The 16,976-nt window shown below is 38.8% G+C and overlaps 2 protein-coding genes across 3 annotated transcripts in view; one reads left to right on the top strand and one right to left on the bottom strand.

Annotated features, from left to right (window-relative positions):
- The window catches only part of LOC105394265 (lachesin), a 32,469-nt gene that overhangs the window by 11,360 nt on the left and 4,133 nt on the right, over positions 1 to 16,976 (bottom strand). The window contains exons 2-6 of one of the 2 annotated variants that reach the window (XM_048633141.1): positions 15,534 to 15,664; positions 15,094 to 15,200; positions 14,457 to 14,642; positions 9,392 to 9,584; positions 5,782 to 5,910 (exon numbers count right to left, since the gene is read on the bottom strand). In XM_048633141.1, coding sequence (XP_048489098.1) covers positions 5,782 to 5,910; positions 9,392 to 9,584; positions 14,457 to 14,642; positions 15,094 to 15,200; positions 15,534 to 15,603 — 685 coding nt within the window. In that variant the 5' untranslated portion in view covers positions 15,604 to 15,664. The remainder of the gene's footprint in view (positions 1 to 5,781; positions 5,911 to 9,391; positions 9,585 to 14,456; positions 14,643 to 15,093; positions 15,201 to 15,533; positions 15,665 to 16,976) is intronic. The other variant, XM_048633142.1, reaches the window with a different exon arrangement.
- On the top strand, positions 10,339 to 12,410 carry LOC125491363 (sodium-dependent noradrenaline transporter-like). Its single transcript, XM_048633140.1, has one exon. It carries the CDS (start codon positions 10,419 to 10,421, stop codon positions 12,255 to 12,257), a length of 1,839 nt encoding a protein of 612 aa, XP_048489097.1. The 5' UTR covers positions 10,339 to 10,418; the 3' UTR covers positions 12,258 to 12,410.

The raw sequence follows: 16,976 nt of genomic DNA, 5'->3' as shown, positions 1-16,976 counted from the left end.
ACGGGTGGAAATGCTTCGTAGCCCAGACAATAGCCAGTAGCTCCTTTTCTATTGTGCTGTAACGCTTTTCGGCTTCGTTAAGTGTCCTACTTGCGTAAGCAATAGGTCTATCGGATCCTACGGGTCCCTGAGAAAGCACAGCACCAACAGCATAGTTTGATGCATCGGTAGTAAGTATGAAAGGCTTGGAAAAGTCGGGAAATTGAAGGAGTGGAGCATTTACTAGAAGCTCTTTACATTTTTCGAAGGCATTTATATATTGCGGCGTTATTTCTACCTTGTTTCTTTTCTTGAGGCATGAAGTTAACGGTTGAGTTATTTTGGAAAAGTCTTTTATGAATTTCCTGTAATAGCCGACTAAGCCTAAGAAGCTTTTTATTTCTGTGGGTGTTTTAGGTATCGGAAAATCTAAAACTGCTTTTATTTTGTCGTCATTTGGCTTAAGGCCATCCTTTGAGATCACGTGTCCTAAATAGAGTACTTCTTTCCTAAGAAATTCGCACTTATCTAAGGTCACTTTAAGATTTGTTTCCCGGAGCCTATCGAAAATTTTCCGGAGTTTTTCCAGGTGATCCTGTAAACTATTTGAGTAGCAAATAATATCGTCCAAATAGACCATACAATGTATGCCACTTAGTCCCCTAAGTACATTATCCATAGTCCTTTGGAATGTTGCCGGCGCGGTTTTCAAGCCAAAGGGCATGCGCGTGAATTCATAATGACCGGACTGGGTAGTGAATGCCGTTTTGTGTCTGTCAGCCTTTTCCATCTCAATTTGGTGGTAACCACTAGCTAAATCAATGGTGGAAAAGTATGTTGATTTTCCTAACTTATCAAAAAGTTCCGTAATGTTCGGAAGTGGGTACCGATCGTCGGTAGTTATCTCGTTCAACCGCCGATAATCGATAACCATTCTGAATTTTCTTTCACCTGATGCGTCCATTTTCTTGGGCACAAGATGTACGGGTGCACTCCACGGAGAGTGTGACTCAGTTATTACGTTGTCCTTTAACAACTTATCGACTTGTCTTTGAATTTCCTCGTTTTGTACGGGTGGATGCCTATAAGGTCTAATATAGATTGGATCTTCATTTTTGGTTCTAATTTGGTGTTTAACCTGATTTGTGAATGAGAGTGGTATGTTTTCACAATAAAATATATCTCTATATTCATAACAGAGTTGCTGTATGCAATGACGTTCTTCATTATTAGTGTGTTCCAAACGTAGTTTACATAAGTTCTGTTTTAGCATGTCATCTATTTCTCTGGGAGCTACTTCGTCAATCTCCATCGGTGTGCAGTTGACTAGGCACTCCTCGTTATCAAATTTTGTGACTTTAATGGGTTCGGAAAACTTTAAATGGACAATTTTATCTGTTGTGTTTTGGATTACAGTATGGGCAAACGAATCAACACATGTAACTAAAGCTGTAGGCATACGAACGCCTTCACCGAAACAAAGGAAGTCTACGATGGCTGTACCGTTCTGTAAGTTGGTAGGTATTTTAACGCGTGTCTCTGTTCGCGGTTCCAGACATATCTCATGAGGTGGTGTATATATAATAGGTATACACGTATCGCGCGTCTGTAGCACTTGGTGATCCATGTTAATGGTAGCGCCTAACTGTTTTAACAAATCTGAACCTATGAGGCCGTCATATCTCTTGTCTACATCATAGATAAAGAATTTGTGTCGTAGGGTGCTCCTGAAAGTTTTCAGTAGAGGGATGTATATAGCCTCACTGTGAGTACTACGGGCATGCGTACTGATGACTTCGAAGGGTTCTTCAAATTTATAGTCGGTAAAATATTTTTCTACAAGCTTTGGACTTATGAAAGACCTAGTACTGCCGGTATCTATCATAAATCTAGCCCCTATTTCAGGTAGTACTATGTGTGGTAATTTTAAAATGCTATCGCAGTTTAAATGTATTATTTCTGATTTATTTCCGAGGCTTCTATCTGAAAATCCTGGTTTTCATCATTTTGTTCGTAAATTACGTCATCTGATTGTGTAAAATCCGAGTAATAGCCGTACTGTTCATCGTTTTCCGGTGAATAGTAATTTTCCGGTGAACAGTAATTTTCCGAGGAAATGTGATTTTCCTGCGCGTCTAATTCGTTGGAATAAAAGACGTTATTTTCTTGTAACACGTTTTGTCGAAGGGGTGCAGCTGTGCGCATGGAGACGTCAGTGGTTATTGGTTTATTGTTTTGGTTGTTAGGTGGAATACCGAATTTAAATTTATTTTGGTTTCCGTGTTGCGCGTTAAGTTGCTGTTGCATCGGTGGACGCCACTGCTGGTTCGGTATGCCGAACTTGAAGTTATTTTGTTGGTTTGGAATTCCAAAACGGAAGTTTTGCTGTGGGTTATTGGGTCTGAAATTGTTATTTATCTGTTGGTTAGGTATACCAAATTTGAAATTTTGTTGTGGTCTAAATCCTGCATTTTGGTTTAGGCCACCACGGAATTGTTGGTTATTATTATTATTATTAATTCCAAACTTAAATCCAGGGTTTTGCTGTGGAATAACAACATTAGGTGTATTTGAGTGGGGTGAAGTTAATTTGGTGGATTTATTATTTTTCGAGTTGTATTGAAATTGGAAATTAATTTCCTCAGTGACGACGCTTAAAGCCGCCTCTAGGGTGGTACATCCCTTTAAACGAACTATTCGTATCATGTCCTCGGGTAGATTATAGAGGAAGACATTTAATGCCGAATTATTATAAATGATCATCTTTGCAGCTTTTACACCTTCGTCTACAATTAAATTAACCTTGGACAGTAATGCGCTCTTCGTTAATTGAATTCTACTACAAAAATCTATATACGATTCGCCAGGTTTGATTTTTAACGATTCTAACGTAATCGCGATGCATTCTTCGGATCTAGGGTCACCGAAATGTTGTAGTAGCAATGCACACAGTTGTTCCCAAGTTGTTATATCTTCTCGTTCGCTGAGCAAAGACGCAGCTTTGCCCTCGAGCCTGCTTGTAATGGCATGAAAAACATACAGGTTTTGAGCTGCATTTCCCTGAATGGAAAAGCTCCTCAAAATGTACTGAGACTTTCTTATATATAGGTTTAGGTGTCCCGGTTCACCATTGAACTTAGGTATCAAACACAAAAGATCTCTCGGGATAATTCTTATTTGCTCTTCTGTATGGTTTTCTTGGGCAGTTGCCATTTTATTTTATTTAATCTAATTATCTTAACTAAATTAATCCTAATTTGTGCGATTTTTGTCACAATTTCTAATCTAATTTTGTGCTATGTTTGTCACAATTACTAGCCTACTTTTTGTGCGATTTTTGTCACAATAACTAAACTAATTTTCATAAAACTATAAACTTAATTACATAAAGAGTCGATTTTTGTACTCTAAATGATATTAGATAACTACCGTGCTATTTTTGTCACAATAATTAATCTAATTCACCTAAAACTATAAACTTAACTACATAAAGAGTCGATTTTTGTACTCTAAATGATATCAGATAACTACCAGTTACATAGAGAGTCTATTTTTGTACTCTAAATGAAAATCAGATAACTATCAGATTAGGTTTACCAGCAAAAAGGAATAGATGGGACAAGACAGGATAGTGAAAAGGTTTACTCACACACCGCTCGCCATATCCTCCAGTTGTCAGCTGATGATGTGTCTCAAAAACGTACCCAACGCACTTAACAAATTTATTTGTTTTCTGGTTCTTCTTCACACTCGCGAAAACGTCGCTATTTTCCCCGCGGAAAGACAAAATATAGTCCTCTATACGCGAGAAAAGCGCATGAAAATATCCGGAAGGCTGCGCCAGTTAAGTTAGAGCGTCGCGGAAGGCCGTTTTTAAAAACACAGAATTTTTGATTAATTACGTTTAATCTCGACGGAGTCTCTACAGGAACTGAACTACTTGCTAAGCTTAAATCTAAGAATCGCCTGCGGTGACGCCGTTGCCACCGTGGCTAGTCATAACATCCTCTTGGCTTGTCAGCACTCTTGAATATTATGTGACTACATTGTAGCATGGGAATGGAATGTGCTATTTATGTTTGGATGGATACTAAGCCATGAGAATGTATAACTATCTATCAATGTATTTGTGTAGTCATAACAGGTGCTATAACTACACAAATACATTGATAGATACATATTAAATATAAATATCAACACCCAAGACCCAGGTACAAATATTTGTCTTTAAACAGATATCTGCCCCAGCCGGGAATCGAACCCGGGACCTTCGGCTTAGCAGTCAGGGTCACTAACCACTACAGCAGTATGGCCGTCAAATGTACTATGCATCAGTTAACGTTGGCGTTGTATGATTGTCAAAACAACAATCATTGGCATGATTGTCTAAGGGAAATGTAAATGTAGTAAGCGTTAGGAAATTATTACCTACTACTAAGACAATAATACTACACACAAAAAAAGTTTATAATTATTTATTTTTTACATAGCGTACCCATACTATTCAAACTTACACTTGTCACACAGAGCGTAAATTAAAAACCTATTTACTAAAGTATGTTGAAAAAAGTCGATGATTTGAAGAGAATTACTAAGAGCAAATCCTCACCCTTCCCGCTCCCAAATTAGGTACAATAATGAAGTTAATAAAGAAAGTAAGTAATAAGCTCTGCTCACGACGAAGTTTAAGATGTTCCTAAGAGGAATTTATGAACTCTACATCGTGTGCCTAAGTGACACGCTGACACAAACGCCCTGGAAATAATTAAAAGCTATGTATATCTAGTCCGCGACATTAAATAACACCATTAATAAAGAGAAAACCTCCCAAATTCGGCCAAAATAAACAACAATTTACTGAATTTTTGCGGTTCCTCTTTTTGTCTTAATTGAACTACGGGACCCTTTTTCTTTGGGTGTTTTAAATGAGCTTTATTAAGTTGAAAATTGGGGTGAAGATGCCGTAACAATGGATTTGATTTTAGATTGTTTTTTCGGTTAGGAAGAAACTCAAAGTTTGGGGACCGACGAATTGTCTTTGGAACAACAAATTATTGAACCAACTTTTGTAAACGTAAACGATGATTATAATTTTCTGACAAAGTTTTCTGTGATTAAATAAATCTATATTTCTTTATCGATATTGGCATATTTTTTATCAGTTACTATGTACTTATTGCATTATCTAGTAGGTACTTATAACAGTTTATTCGGTACTTATCACTTTTATTTGTGATGCATCGTCGTTCATAAGTAGCATCCGGTTAGCTAAGAATTCGGTACACAAACAGAAAGCTACTATTTCTTAATGATAACACAAACAAGGGGAACCCATGATAGATAGGGCAAACATATCAACATGGGAATGTACGGTGGGCCCCATGTTACAATGTGATGAGATAGGTAGTAAAATAATATTTTATCCAGTTTCTCTGTTAGATTACAAAAGTTCAATAATTTTGTAAATGTACCTACAAAGTTTAGATACCTATTATAAGACTTTTAGAATCAAGCCCGGTGAATTCCTATAAAATATATAAAAAAAAATTAAGGGTGAATTAATGGTGTTCCTGTGTGACATACCATAGAAATAATACTTAGCTATCATTTACGATGAGGTATACGTGTAAAGCAATGTATTTTATTTGTAATTAAACGTAGATAAACGTCACAATATCGCGATTCACCATGAATACGACGCTGTGATTGAAGAAACGCGCATTTGTTTTTGTTTCATTTATTTTTGAGTGTGTAGTGCTGGTCACCCAAAAGGATTATTTCTTCTTTATCTTTATTACTCACAGTGTACTTTGATAGTGATCCGCTTGCTGACAGAAGGAGGGACGCCGTTGCTCGCGATGCACAGGTACGGCCCCATCTCCGAGCGAGAGATCTTCGCGATGGTCAAGAGTTCATCCTCGTATATGGCCACTGGAAGGTAAAAGTATTGTTTCTATCTTTGTTGCAGATCATTACATAGATAGATAGATAAATAATGCTCTATTTGTATAATATGACACCAAAAAGAATACTATGTAAATTAACAAGTTGCAACTTAAAAGGTGGTCTTATCACCGTTATGTCACCGTGGTGGTCTGTATCTATAGACCACCTCGAGGTAAAGACAGAGGGGACTTCCCTACTTTTTTCTCAAAATTAAATGACCTACTTTCTATACACTTTGTAAATAACTATAACATCATTATAATGGGTGACATGAATATTGATATGTTAGTAAAATGTCCAAATTCAAAATTATTATCAGAGACTTTAAGACAGTTTGGATTTAAATCATTAGTTAATTTTCCTACAAGAATAACAGACAAATCAAGTACATGTTTGGATCACATCTATACTAATATGCCAAATGTTAATATAAATGAAGTATCTCCTTTACAATTACAAGTCTCAGATCACTCAGGTGTATTTATGTCTATACAAATAAACAAAATGTTACAGCTTAACCTAGAAAGATATAAGCGCCTTTTCTCGGAATTTAACATTAGCAACTTTAAACAAAGCCTAGATTTATATGATTGGGAAAAATTGTTATCTAAATATCAGTGCTCTAGTTTAAAAATTGATGCAACAATTAATGTAATCAACCATTACTTTAACATACACTTCCCTCTGAAGAAGTATCCTGTAAGAAACAACGCGAAGGTGTGGGTCACCGAGGACGTCCGGTCCAGCCGTAGAAAAATACGAGAAGTCAAACAATCACTAACTCAAAATCCTAATGATCAAATCTTAATTGACAAATTGATTAATCTAGAAAAGAAACACATATCTATCCTAAACCTAACGCGTAAAGAATATATAAATAAACAAATAGTTAGTGCCGGAAAGGACATGTGCCGCACTGTGTGGAGGGTCATCGCGTCGGAGACGGGGCGGGCGGGCGCGCCCGGCGGCGGCGCCGCCCTCGACGTGCTGGTCAGCGCCTCGGCGGGGGCCAGCGACTGCGAGCGCGCGCGCCACGCTGCCGTCGCCCTCAACCGGTACTATATCGAAGCTAACAACAACCCGAACTGCCGGCCTTGCTGTGATTCCGCAATTGTTTACCTCAACAAATACTTAGAATCCCACGAAGTACCTAAATTCATAAACACACCTATATCATTGAACCAAATAATAAATGTTATAAATAAAATAAAGCGTAAACAATCCACTGATATAAACGACATGTCAACGGCTGTATTAGACTATCTACCTCCTGTTGTTATATCTTTACTTTGTATGCTATTCAACCAATGCGTAAATGAGGGTGATTATCCTAGCCTTCTAAAACAAATAAAAGTACAACCTATATACAAGGGAAAGGGTGAAATGAACATGCTTAAGTATTTTAGACCGATATCCCTCATACCTATAATATCAAAAGTATTTGAGCGTCTTATAAGTGACAGACTTATAAAACATTTCATAAAAAATAAACTTCTCAATCATCAACAATACGCTTATCAGCAAAACAGGTCGACTGTTGACGCGGCGCGTGATGTCGTGTGCCGAGTGATGAGTCATCACGAGGCGGGCCGGCAGGTCGCCGCCGTGTTCTGTGACCTGTCGCGCGCATTCGAGCTAGTTAACCACGAACTTCTTTTAAAGAAACTTAAATTGTATGGTATTACTGATGACTTCTACAACACAATTGCAGTGTTTTTGCGTGACCGGAAGCAATGCACGTACGTCCGGAACTCGAAGTCCGACCTTGAATTCATAGGTGACTGCGCGGTGCCGCAGGGTTCTACTATGGGAAACTACCTATTCCTAATCTTGGTCAATGACCTAACAGCGGCATCTGAGCACGCCGAATATGTCTTGTTTGCAGACGACGGTTGCCTGATTGTATCTGCTGAGAACTATGTTCTGCTCAAACACAAATTAAACCTAGTCACTGCCTGCATACATGACTGGTTCAGCGCAAATGGAATGCTGCTAAATATAGAAAAAACGAACATTGTTCATTTCCAACTGAGAAGGACTAGGGGACATGACCTAAATGTGGTGTGCAACGGAGTGGCGGTGCCGCAGGTGGACCAGGTGAAGTACCTCGGCTTCGTGATCGACGCCGGCCTCACCTGGGCGCCTCACATTGACGTCACGTGCGCCCGCCTCGCCTCCGCGTGCTTCGCGCTGTCCCGTCTGGCTCGTAGCTTGTCTAATGAAAATATGAAAAAAGCATACTACGGATATTTTCACTCGATTCTATCATACGGTGTTGACCTCTGGGGTAATGCGGCGTGCTCCGAAAGGATACTAAGACTCCAAAAACGTGCCGTACGAATAATTGCTCACAAACCATGGGACTGTCCCGCTCAACAATTATTTAAAAACTGTAACATCCTAACACTACCGTGCCTATACGCGCTAGAAGTTGCAAAATACGCAAGGCGTAACCTTGACAAATTTAATACTAAAGCAGACTTCCACCGGGTCAACACCCGGCGGCGTAACCAGCTGATCGCGCCCGTGACTAGGCTCGCCAAGTCTGATAAATGTATTAACACTCTCGTTCCCAGAGTATACAATGCACTGCCTGATAACGTAAAAGAAACAAAATCTGAAACCGTTTTCATCGCAAAACTTAAAAATATATTGGTTAATATGCCTATTTATAAATTCACTGACTTCCCTGCCTCGTTGTCCTCTGTGACCCCAACCTTGCCTACCAACTAAATTGCAATAACAACCTGTACCTACCTATCTGTAAAATTACTGTATTTTTAACTACATTATAAATTAACATTAAAATTAAATTGTAATTACCTAAATAATATTACATACTTAATTAGCTAATGTACCTATCTATAAAATGTAATAAGTATAACTTGTGATTATGATTTGTGATTGTAATTATGATTTGTGAGTTGTGACGTATAAATATTATTTTATAAATAAATGATTTGAATTTGAATTTGAATTTGAATTATCAATTAAAGAGCTCCCGGCCAGACCTTTGGATGGATGGACTAAGAGATTGAGATTGCGTGCTGTGTAGGTTCATGTTAAAAGGAACATGACTAACTGATCATTTTGATTATGCCAGCACTCTATGCAGTTGCGGAAGCCTCCAGACTACGTCACACCTTATAGAGTGTCCTAATGCCCCAAATGCAGTCAAGGAGACCTGATGAAGGCCAATGATCTCGCAATAAGAGTAGCAAAACACTAGAGGAAGTTAGGTTAGTGCATTTACACGATAGAAGAAGAAGAATTTTGATTATGCCTTTAAATTAGGGCGAGGCCCCATTGGTGTGGTTTCTAGCCACGCTGCGTTCTTTTTCATAATGTTCCAGAGTCATGTCATGTCATAAAAATATTATGGAATACCGCATCGCACCGCAGAAATAGGGCCTCGACCTTAAAAGTAACCCTATACAGACATATAGGTCTACACAATATCTCTTACCCTTAGTTTTAGCCCCGCTAGAGTTCCTCAGCACAATATCACTGCCATCCTCCCTTCTCCACATGACTCGCGGCGCGGGGATGCCCCTGGCGCGGCACAGCACCTTCACGGTGCCGCCTTCAGGGACCATCACGTCCCCAGACGTCTCCTCCTCGATGAAGTCTGGGGGCACCACCACGTCCAGGTAACCCATCTGGGGGTGAAATTGATCATCTAGGTACTTTGGAATAGAATAAAAATGTTATGTTGTACTTAGAATTTTAATAAAGACAGATAGAAACGTAGTGAACTGCTAGTACCTATTAAAGAACGCAATATAGTCAAAATTAATATGGCATACAGCTGCTTTATTACACGAAATCTATTGACGAAACTCGAAATACAGTCAAAATGTCATTGTTAATTAGCGCTCCGGCGGGAGCCGAATAATACGCCACCTCTATCTCGGTTCAGCGATAGGTTAATTGAAACGCATCACTCAATTGAATATCAACATTACTAATTGGCGTGGCGCCCTCTAGTTCCATTTTTGAAACGAGTTCTGTCAAGTGGCGACATGCTGCGTCGACGCCATTGAAAGCTGCAGCTCTGCCGCTGTGAATTTATGGCGTTATCAGCCAGAGAAATAAATTACAGCGAAGCGCAATAATTTAGGAACCATGCACGAATCATTACCCTCTGCCGGGCTCTGTCCACGGTTTTCGTTTTATCTCTTTTGTTGTGTAATAAAATGCTTTTTGATAACGAATTAACTTTATTCATGTTATTACTCAAATTGAAACATAATCTAAAATTTAGTAACTTGAGCCAAATGGGTTATGTACGACGAGACGAGCTAATACCCACATTTGTGTTTCGCTTCATGAGCTGTTTTTCCCAATAAATTATTTGAATAAGTTTCAGCCTTCAATGGTACACCTAATAAAAATCGAGGTGGTCATGCCATCACAACTTTTGGTAATACTTATTTTTTATTTCTGCTTCTACTAAGTATTATAATAATTGTAGTGTTCTATTTTTATTCAAAATGCCGCAACGAGAAAGGCGAATATTTTCACTAAAATACGACGCTTTCAAAATCATCCTCTGCAGTTGGATGTTGAATCAGATGTCAGTGGTGTTTGTGCCCAGTGCGATCTCCCACAGTGGTTTCTACATTCACGCTGCCGTGTATCTGTTGGCTGTTGTATTTGTGGGGATTCCCCTCGTGTACTCTGAAGTGTGCATCGCCCAGTACACCAACGGCAACGCAGTCACAATGTTCAACTACTGCCCTATCTTTCGCGGCATCGGATATGGAACCTACTTCTTGGTAATCCTAAACGCAATGTATACGCTCGTCCTAGCCAGCTGGTACCTAGAATATAGCTTCTACTCCCTAATCGATCCTCCACCATGGTGCACTTGCGAACACTTCGATCCTAAGGAGTGTATGGTAAAAAGAATCAATATCACAACTTTTCAACACTGCGTAGAAATGCAGACACTGTATAAATTGAACTGCATGAAGAAAACAGCGAGTGCACTCTTTTATGAAGAAGAAATTGGAGATGAAAATACACTTAAAACATTTTGCTTACGCCACTGGAAACCAGTAGCTGCAAGTGCTTCTATTTGTATGTTTTTGTACATATTGACTTTAAAAAAGTATAATTTATTTGTAGCGTTTGCCAAAATTGTATTTGTATACGTATTATTGGCATTATTTCTTCTCTTTTGTGCTATTTTGTCTACTAAAGGTACTTGGTATACCGCGAAAATTAAGGTTAGTTTATCGTACTTAAATTTTAAGGAATTAGCTATATTTGCATCTCGCGGCTATCTAACTATGGGGACCGGCAGTGGAGTGATCGTGGCCTTGGCGCGCTTCGTACCGTTCCGAAGTCCCGCCACTATGACTTCTATATCTATGCCCTTAATATCTGTGGTTGTTTGCCTAATCTACTCATTGGTATCTTTTAGTGCTTTAAAATCCATGTCCTATTTTCATGCGGAAGATCAATTTGTGATGGACATAGGAAACAGTGTTTTCTTCGATATTTTTGGATCGACATCGGAAATTTTATCATATTTGTATCCGAACCGGCTCTGGTCATTTCTTTGGTTTTCATCAATATTATGCAGTCTTTTAGTAAATCAATGGATTATATTTCTTTATTTACTTGACGCTGTTTTACACTTTCATTTTTGTCAGCGGCACTTGAAGACTGTAACTTTTTTTCTATATTTAACATTGAACTATTTCTCGACATACTTTTTTTGTTCGGATTTAACTGTTGCCCTCACAGATTCTATACGTGTTATACAAACAGTAAACTGTTTACTATTTTCTATATCATTATATTGGATTTACGGAATAAACAACCACTGTATAGATATTCTGTTCATGATTGGTATCAAAACATCTTGGTTTTGGAAAACTTGTTGGTTCATAAATCCTTTTATTATCATAACATATTTATATGCCATTATAAAGTACGATCTTATGTATGATGATTATACTGTTTCAAAGGAAATACCATCAATTGGATTTGCATTCAACGAACTTATATTTTATTTATTTATTGGTATTTACTTAATAGTTACGATCACTGGCATAATATTAGAAGTTTGCAGTTTTATACGAAATAGGGATAACATTATTCGACCATCAAAATTTTGGGGCCCCAAAGACCAGATTCTGTTCAAAAGTAGAAAAATGTTCGTACCGGAAATAATGACCAGAGAATTTTTGTACAAGCAAGCAAGGGTTGTCAATCAAACATATAAAGATAATGTTTCTGCCAGTGAACCAACGACAGAAGAAAATATTTCAGTTGAAACATTGTCTGTAAAACAAGATTGGACCGCATGTACCTCTAACTAATGAATGAGGTAAATGGCATAGTTCCATTTACATGGGGGGGTAGGTACCTATATGAAAATATTCCATTTAGAGAAATGTAATATATATAAAAATACTGAAATGTTAAATAAAATAAAATTTATAACATTCATAAAATAAATAATTGTAACCAGTTATTAATAATGTGTTTCCATTTTTTATTTATCTTAGATATATATATCTTATATTTATATTAGAAGAGTCCCATTTACTTATAAGTTACTCCTAAGCGAAAAAAGCTAGCTTAATGACGCCGTCTGTATTATTGAATTAGGTACATTTAAAAGCTCAGCAGAATATTACCAACTAAACTTGTGGCAATTGTGTTGGAATTTTTTAAGTGGAACTGTTCTTTCTTTGACCGTGAGTGTATTTTTTTCTTAGATGTTTGTATTTGTGTTCTATGGAGAGACAAAATATGTATTTTCGCGAATTTTCAAATGCCGTTTAACTAAAGCTATTTTGAATTACCCCCTGAGTGACCCCCCGGTGAGACTTTCCCCCTGTCGGCTTAATCGACCTTTTTATAACACCCTCTAGAAAATGAACAGTGTGAGCCCCGATAACCTACTATAGCGACTTTATGAAATTCGTGATTTTTTTAAATATATTACATAGTTATAAATTCACGTGACCAACCAGACTGACTCTCAGTAACGCTCTTTTGCCCCCACTATACCCTTTTTACCCGTACAAAAGAAAAACAACGAATGGCCCACCACGCTCACCTGACTCTTCATTGGATCCGTGTTAATCTGACACATGTACTGTCCCCGGTCCTCCTCCTGCACGTTCTTGATGTGCAGGTTCCATACCACCTGCCCGCTGTGGGACACGGAGACGCGGTGGACACCAATTTCAGTTTTGTTTTTAGGGTTGTTGGCAATATTACCCTAAGTGTTCCTAGTCATGTTTTATCAAAATCGGCTTAGCCATTCAAAAATTATGTGACTTTTAGTGTAGAATGCCGGGGTTTTTAACTTTGGTTTGGTAGAAAAGAAACAATGACAGCCCCGCTCACCTGACTCTTCATGGGATCCGTATTAATCTGACACATGTACTGTCCCCGGTCCTCCTCCTGCACGTTCTTGATGTGCAGGTTCCATACCACCTGCCCGCTGTGGGACACGGACACGCGGTGGTGGTTCGTGGACAAACTTACCGTTTTTTTAACACCCTATAGCGACTTTTTGAAATTCGAGAAAAAAGTTGCGTTGCTCTCAAACGGCTAAACCAATTTCAGTTGTGTTTTTTAGGGTTGTTGGCAATATTACTCTAAGTGTTCCTAGTCATATTTTATCAAAATCAGCTTAGCCATTAAAATCTATTTGATTTAGTGTAGAATGCCGGGGTTTTTAACGTTGGTTAGGTTAGTATCGGTAGAAAAGAAACAATGAAAACCCCGCTTACCTGACTCTTCATGGGGTCCGTATTAATCTGACACATGTAATGTACTGTCCCCGGTCCTCCTCCTGCACGTTCTTGATATGCAGGTTCCATACCAGCTGCCCGCTGTGGGACACGGACACGCGGTGGTTGTTCGTGGACAAACTTACCGTTTTTTTAACACCCTATTTTAGCGGCTTTTTGAAATTCGAGAAAAAAGTTGCGTTGCTCCCAAACGGCTAAATCCATTTCAGTTTTGTTTTTTTAGGGTTGTTGGCAATACTACCCTAAGTTTTCCTAGTCATGTTTTATCAAAATCAGCTTAGCCATTCAAAATCTATTTGATTTAGTGTAGAATGCCGGGGTTTTTAACTTTAGTTTGGTTATTATCGGTAGAAAAGAAACAAGGACAGCCCCGCTCACCTGACTCTTCATTGGGTCCGTATTAATCTGACACATGTACTGTCCCCGGTCCTCCACGTTCTTGATGTGCAGGTTCCATACCACCTGTCGGCTGTGGGACACGGAGAGGCGGTGGTGGTTCGTGGACAAACTTACCGTTTTTTTAACACCCTATAGCGACTTTTTGAAATTCGAGAAAAAAGTTGCGTTCCTCCCAAACGGTTACACCAATTTCAGTTTTGTTTTTAGGGTTGTTGGCAATACTACCCTAAGTGTTCCTAGTCATGTTTTATCAAAATCGGCGTAGCCATTCAAAATCTATTTGATTTAGTGTAGAATGCCAGGGTTTTTAACTTTGGTTTGGTAGAAAAGAAAAAATGTAACCCCGCTCACCTGACTCTTCATTGGATCCGTATTGATCTGACACATGTACTGTCCCCGGTCCTCCTCCTGCACGTTCTTGATGTGCAGGTTCCATACCACCTGCCCGCTGTGGGACACGGCTACGCGGTGGTTGTTCGTGATCACGTGCACGTGGATGGCTTGGATGGCCTTCGTGTCTGCCTTCACCCAGCCCACCTGGAATTCGGCGATTGTTTAAGAAAGAAAGAAAAAACTTTATTTGACACAGACAGCAATACTGCTAAAGTTAACTAGGTACATAAATTATATTAATACATAAATTATTTGCTGTCATCGTCAAAAAGGTGTCCACTCAGCTAATGCAGTGCATTTGGCTAGGTTTAATGTGAAGCTCATAATGTATACCTTTAGCTATATTATGTACACTCACGAGCACTGAAAAAGTTCCAGTGATGATAGCACCAAATTACTCCTATACGGAAAAGACCAGCTTCATAACGCCGCCCGTCTGCAATATTAAACGACCGTAAATATTTTTATCAAATATAAAATTAAGGGTTTTTGAAATTGGGCTCATTTTGTCACGGCATTTTGTTACTGGAACATTTTCATTGCTCGTGAGTGTATTATGTTATTATATATTCTAATAATTATATTCTATAGTTACTCTATAACCGCCCAGGTTCTGCACTAAGCACTGGAAGGTGGCGTCGCGGCCGCGAGGCACTGTCAGGTTCACGAGCGGCTCCGCAAACTCCGGCTGAAACGCTTCCCCTGAAACAAACTTTATGCTGTTAGGTGTATGTTAAATACCTGTAAGTAATGTGTTAGGTTAGAGAAGAAAAACCTGAAGCACTTGCTTAGCAACGACAAGTTATAAAAGGAAAAGAAGAAGGTAAGTGTGCATTAAGGTAAGCGTTCTCCTTTTGTACGCAACGGACGCATCGCATTCAGTATTCTTTGTATAGAAATTTACACAAGTGCGTCCACTTCATCGGCTTTGCCGACGCCGTTTCTCCATTTACGACAATTCATATTGAGCAATACGCACGATACCCACGGTGATAGGTGATCTTTAAAAAAATAATTTAAATTAATAAGTCTTACCCACAAGTTTGGAGTCGAGGCCAAGCATGAATATTGACAACACGTACACTGCCCACCAAGGATCATGCATATTTCTGTCCTCTGGAGGTCACACGATGGCTGCTCGCAAATCCATGGGATGCCGGCTTCTGCTAGAAAACAAAACACTGTCACATCTCTGATCATCTTCCTCAACGTCAAGAAATGAATAAATTAAAGTACAAACGAGGTACCAACCCAGTATTCACCTCACCTAGCTAGAGACAGTTGCAAACTACATTTTACTTTGCGTTGAAACATTACGATTTTAAATTACCTACCTCACAGTACAAATATTTTTTATTAAATTACCTACCTTAAAATATACCGTAGAGTCTGACCGAATGTCCATTATTATATTTATCTAATAAAACTAGTCAGGCACGCTGTAAAAACATTGCAACTACATAACGTTGAATGTCCACAATTTCCAATGCAAATTTACATTCGATTTCTCGGGAACCTTTTATTTTTTTGACTCGATTTAGCACAGTGTTGTATGCATATTGACATAGGGGGTGTTCTAGAAATTTCTGTAATCAGGAGTCGAGGCGACGTGCTGTTATTACGCATCGTTTCGGTCCCTTCCGCGCTTCACATCGCGATTGTATCTGCTCGCTGTTTGTGGAAGTTGTTGGAAGTATCGATGTGATGTATCGATATCGGTATGTAATATTGATGGGTTTGGAAATATTACACAGACTATTGTCGCAAAAGCCCGTTTGAACACTCAGCCGGGGCAGGTTTTTCGGGCCTGGAGGTGAAATCCGGACTGGTGAAGTTTTCTTTAAGTCATAGTTAATATATGACTTAAAACTCGTGAATAATTAATAGCAATGCACTCCTTCTTGTCCCTACCCCACATTAAATTGATTACTAAAACGTTGGCGTGGCGTCATATTATTACTATAACTATAGTAATATAGTGGGACATGCAATCCGCCCTAGATGGCCTGACACAGATGTGAAGTTGAGAGCCTAGATTAGGGGCAGAGGTTAGGACAGTCGGACTCTCCAATTTATCTATGTACTTACAGCATTCATACCCATATACCTACGTTATTATAGTTTCTGTACTCGTTCACCAGCGAAAATAGAAGTGTTTTAAATACTCTATCTAGCTTGAGAAGATGAGTTCAAAGCAGATTTACACCTCGGACCAAACTTTTATAATTTTTTTCACATCCCTTACTTAGTCGTATTCGTAAAATACCGGTATAATATGATACAAGGTTTAGCGTCATGCAACTATGACAATAAAATATGTGGGGACATCTCACATACCAAGCTAGGTACTACCTGTAGTATGGGAGGGAATCGGACAGCAGATGTATAAATATAATTATTCAGAACTACAGATACGTACCTATTTCATTAGATCGTGATTTATACACACTATGTATTTCAGCAGAAGGCGTTTGGTGT

Source organism: Plutella xylostella, chromosome 5 (assembly GCF_932276165.1).
Source record: "Plutella xylostella chromosome 5, ilPluXylo3.1, whole genome shotgun sequence".
Taxonomy (NCBI): Eukaryota; Metazoa; Arthropoda; class Insecta; order Lepidoptera; family Plutellidae; genus Plutella; species Plutella xylostella.
Note: the sequence above shows the minus strand (reverse complement) of the source record. Positions and strands in the feature narration are given on the sequence as shown.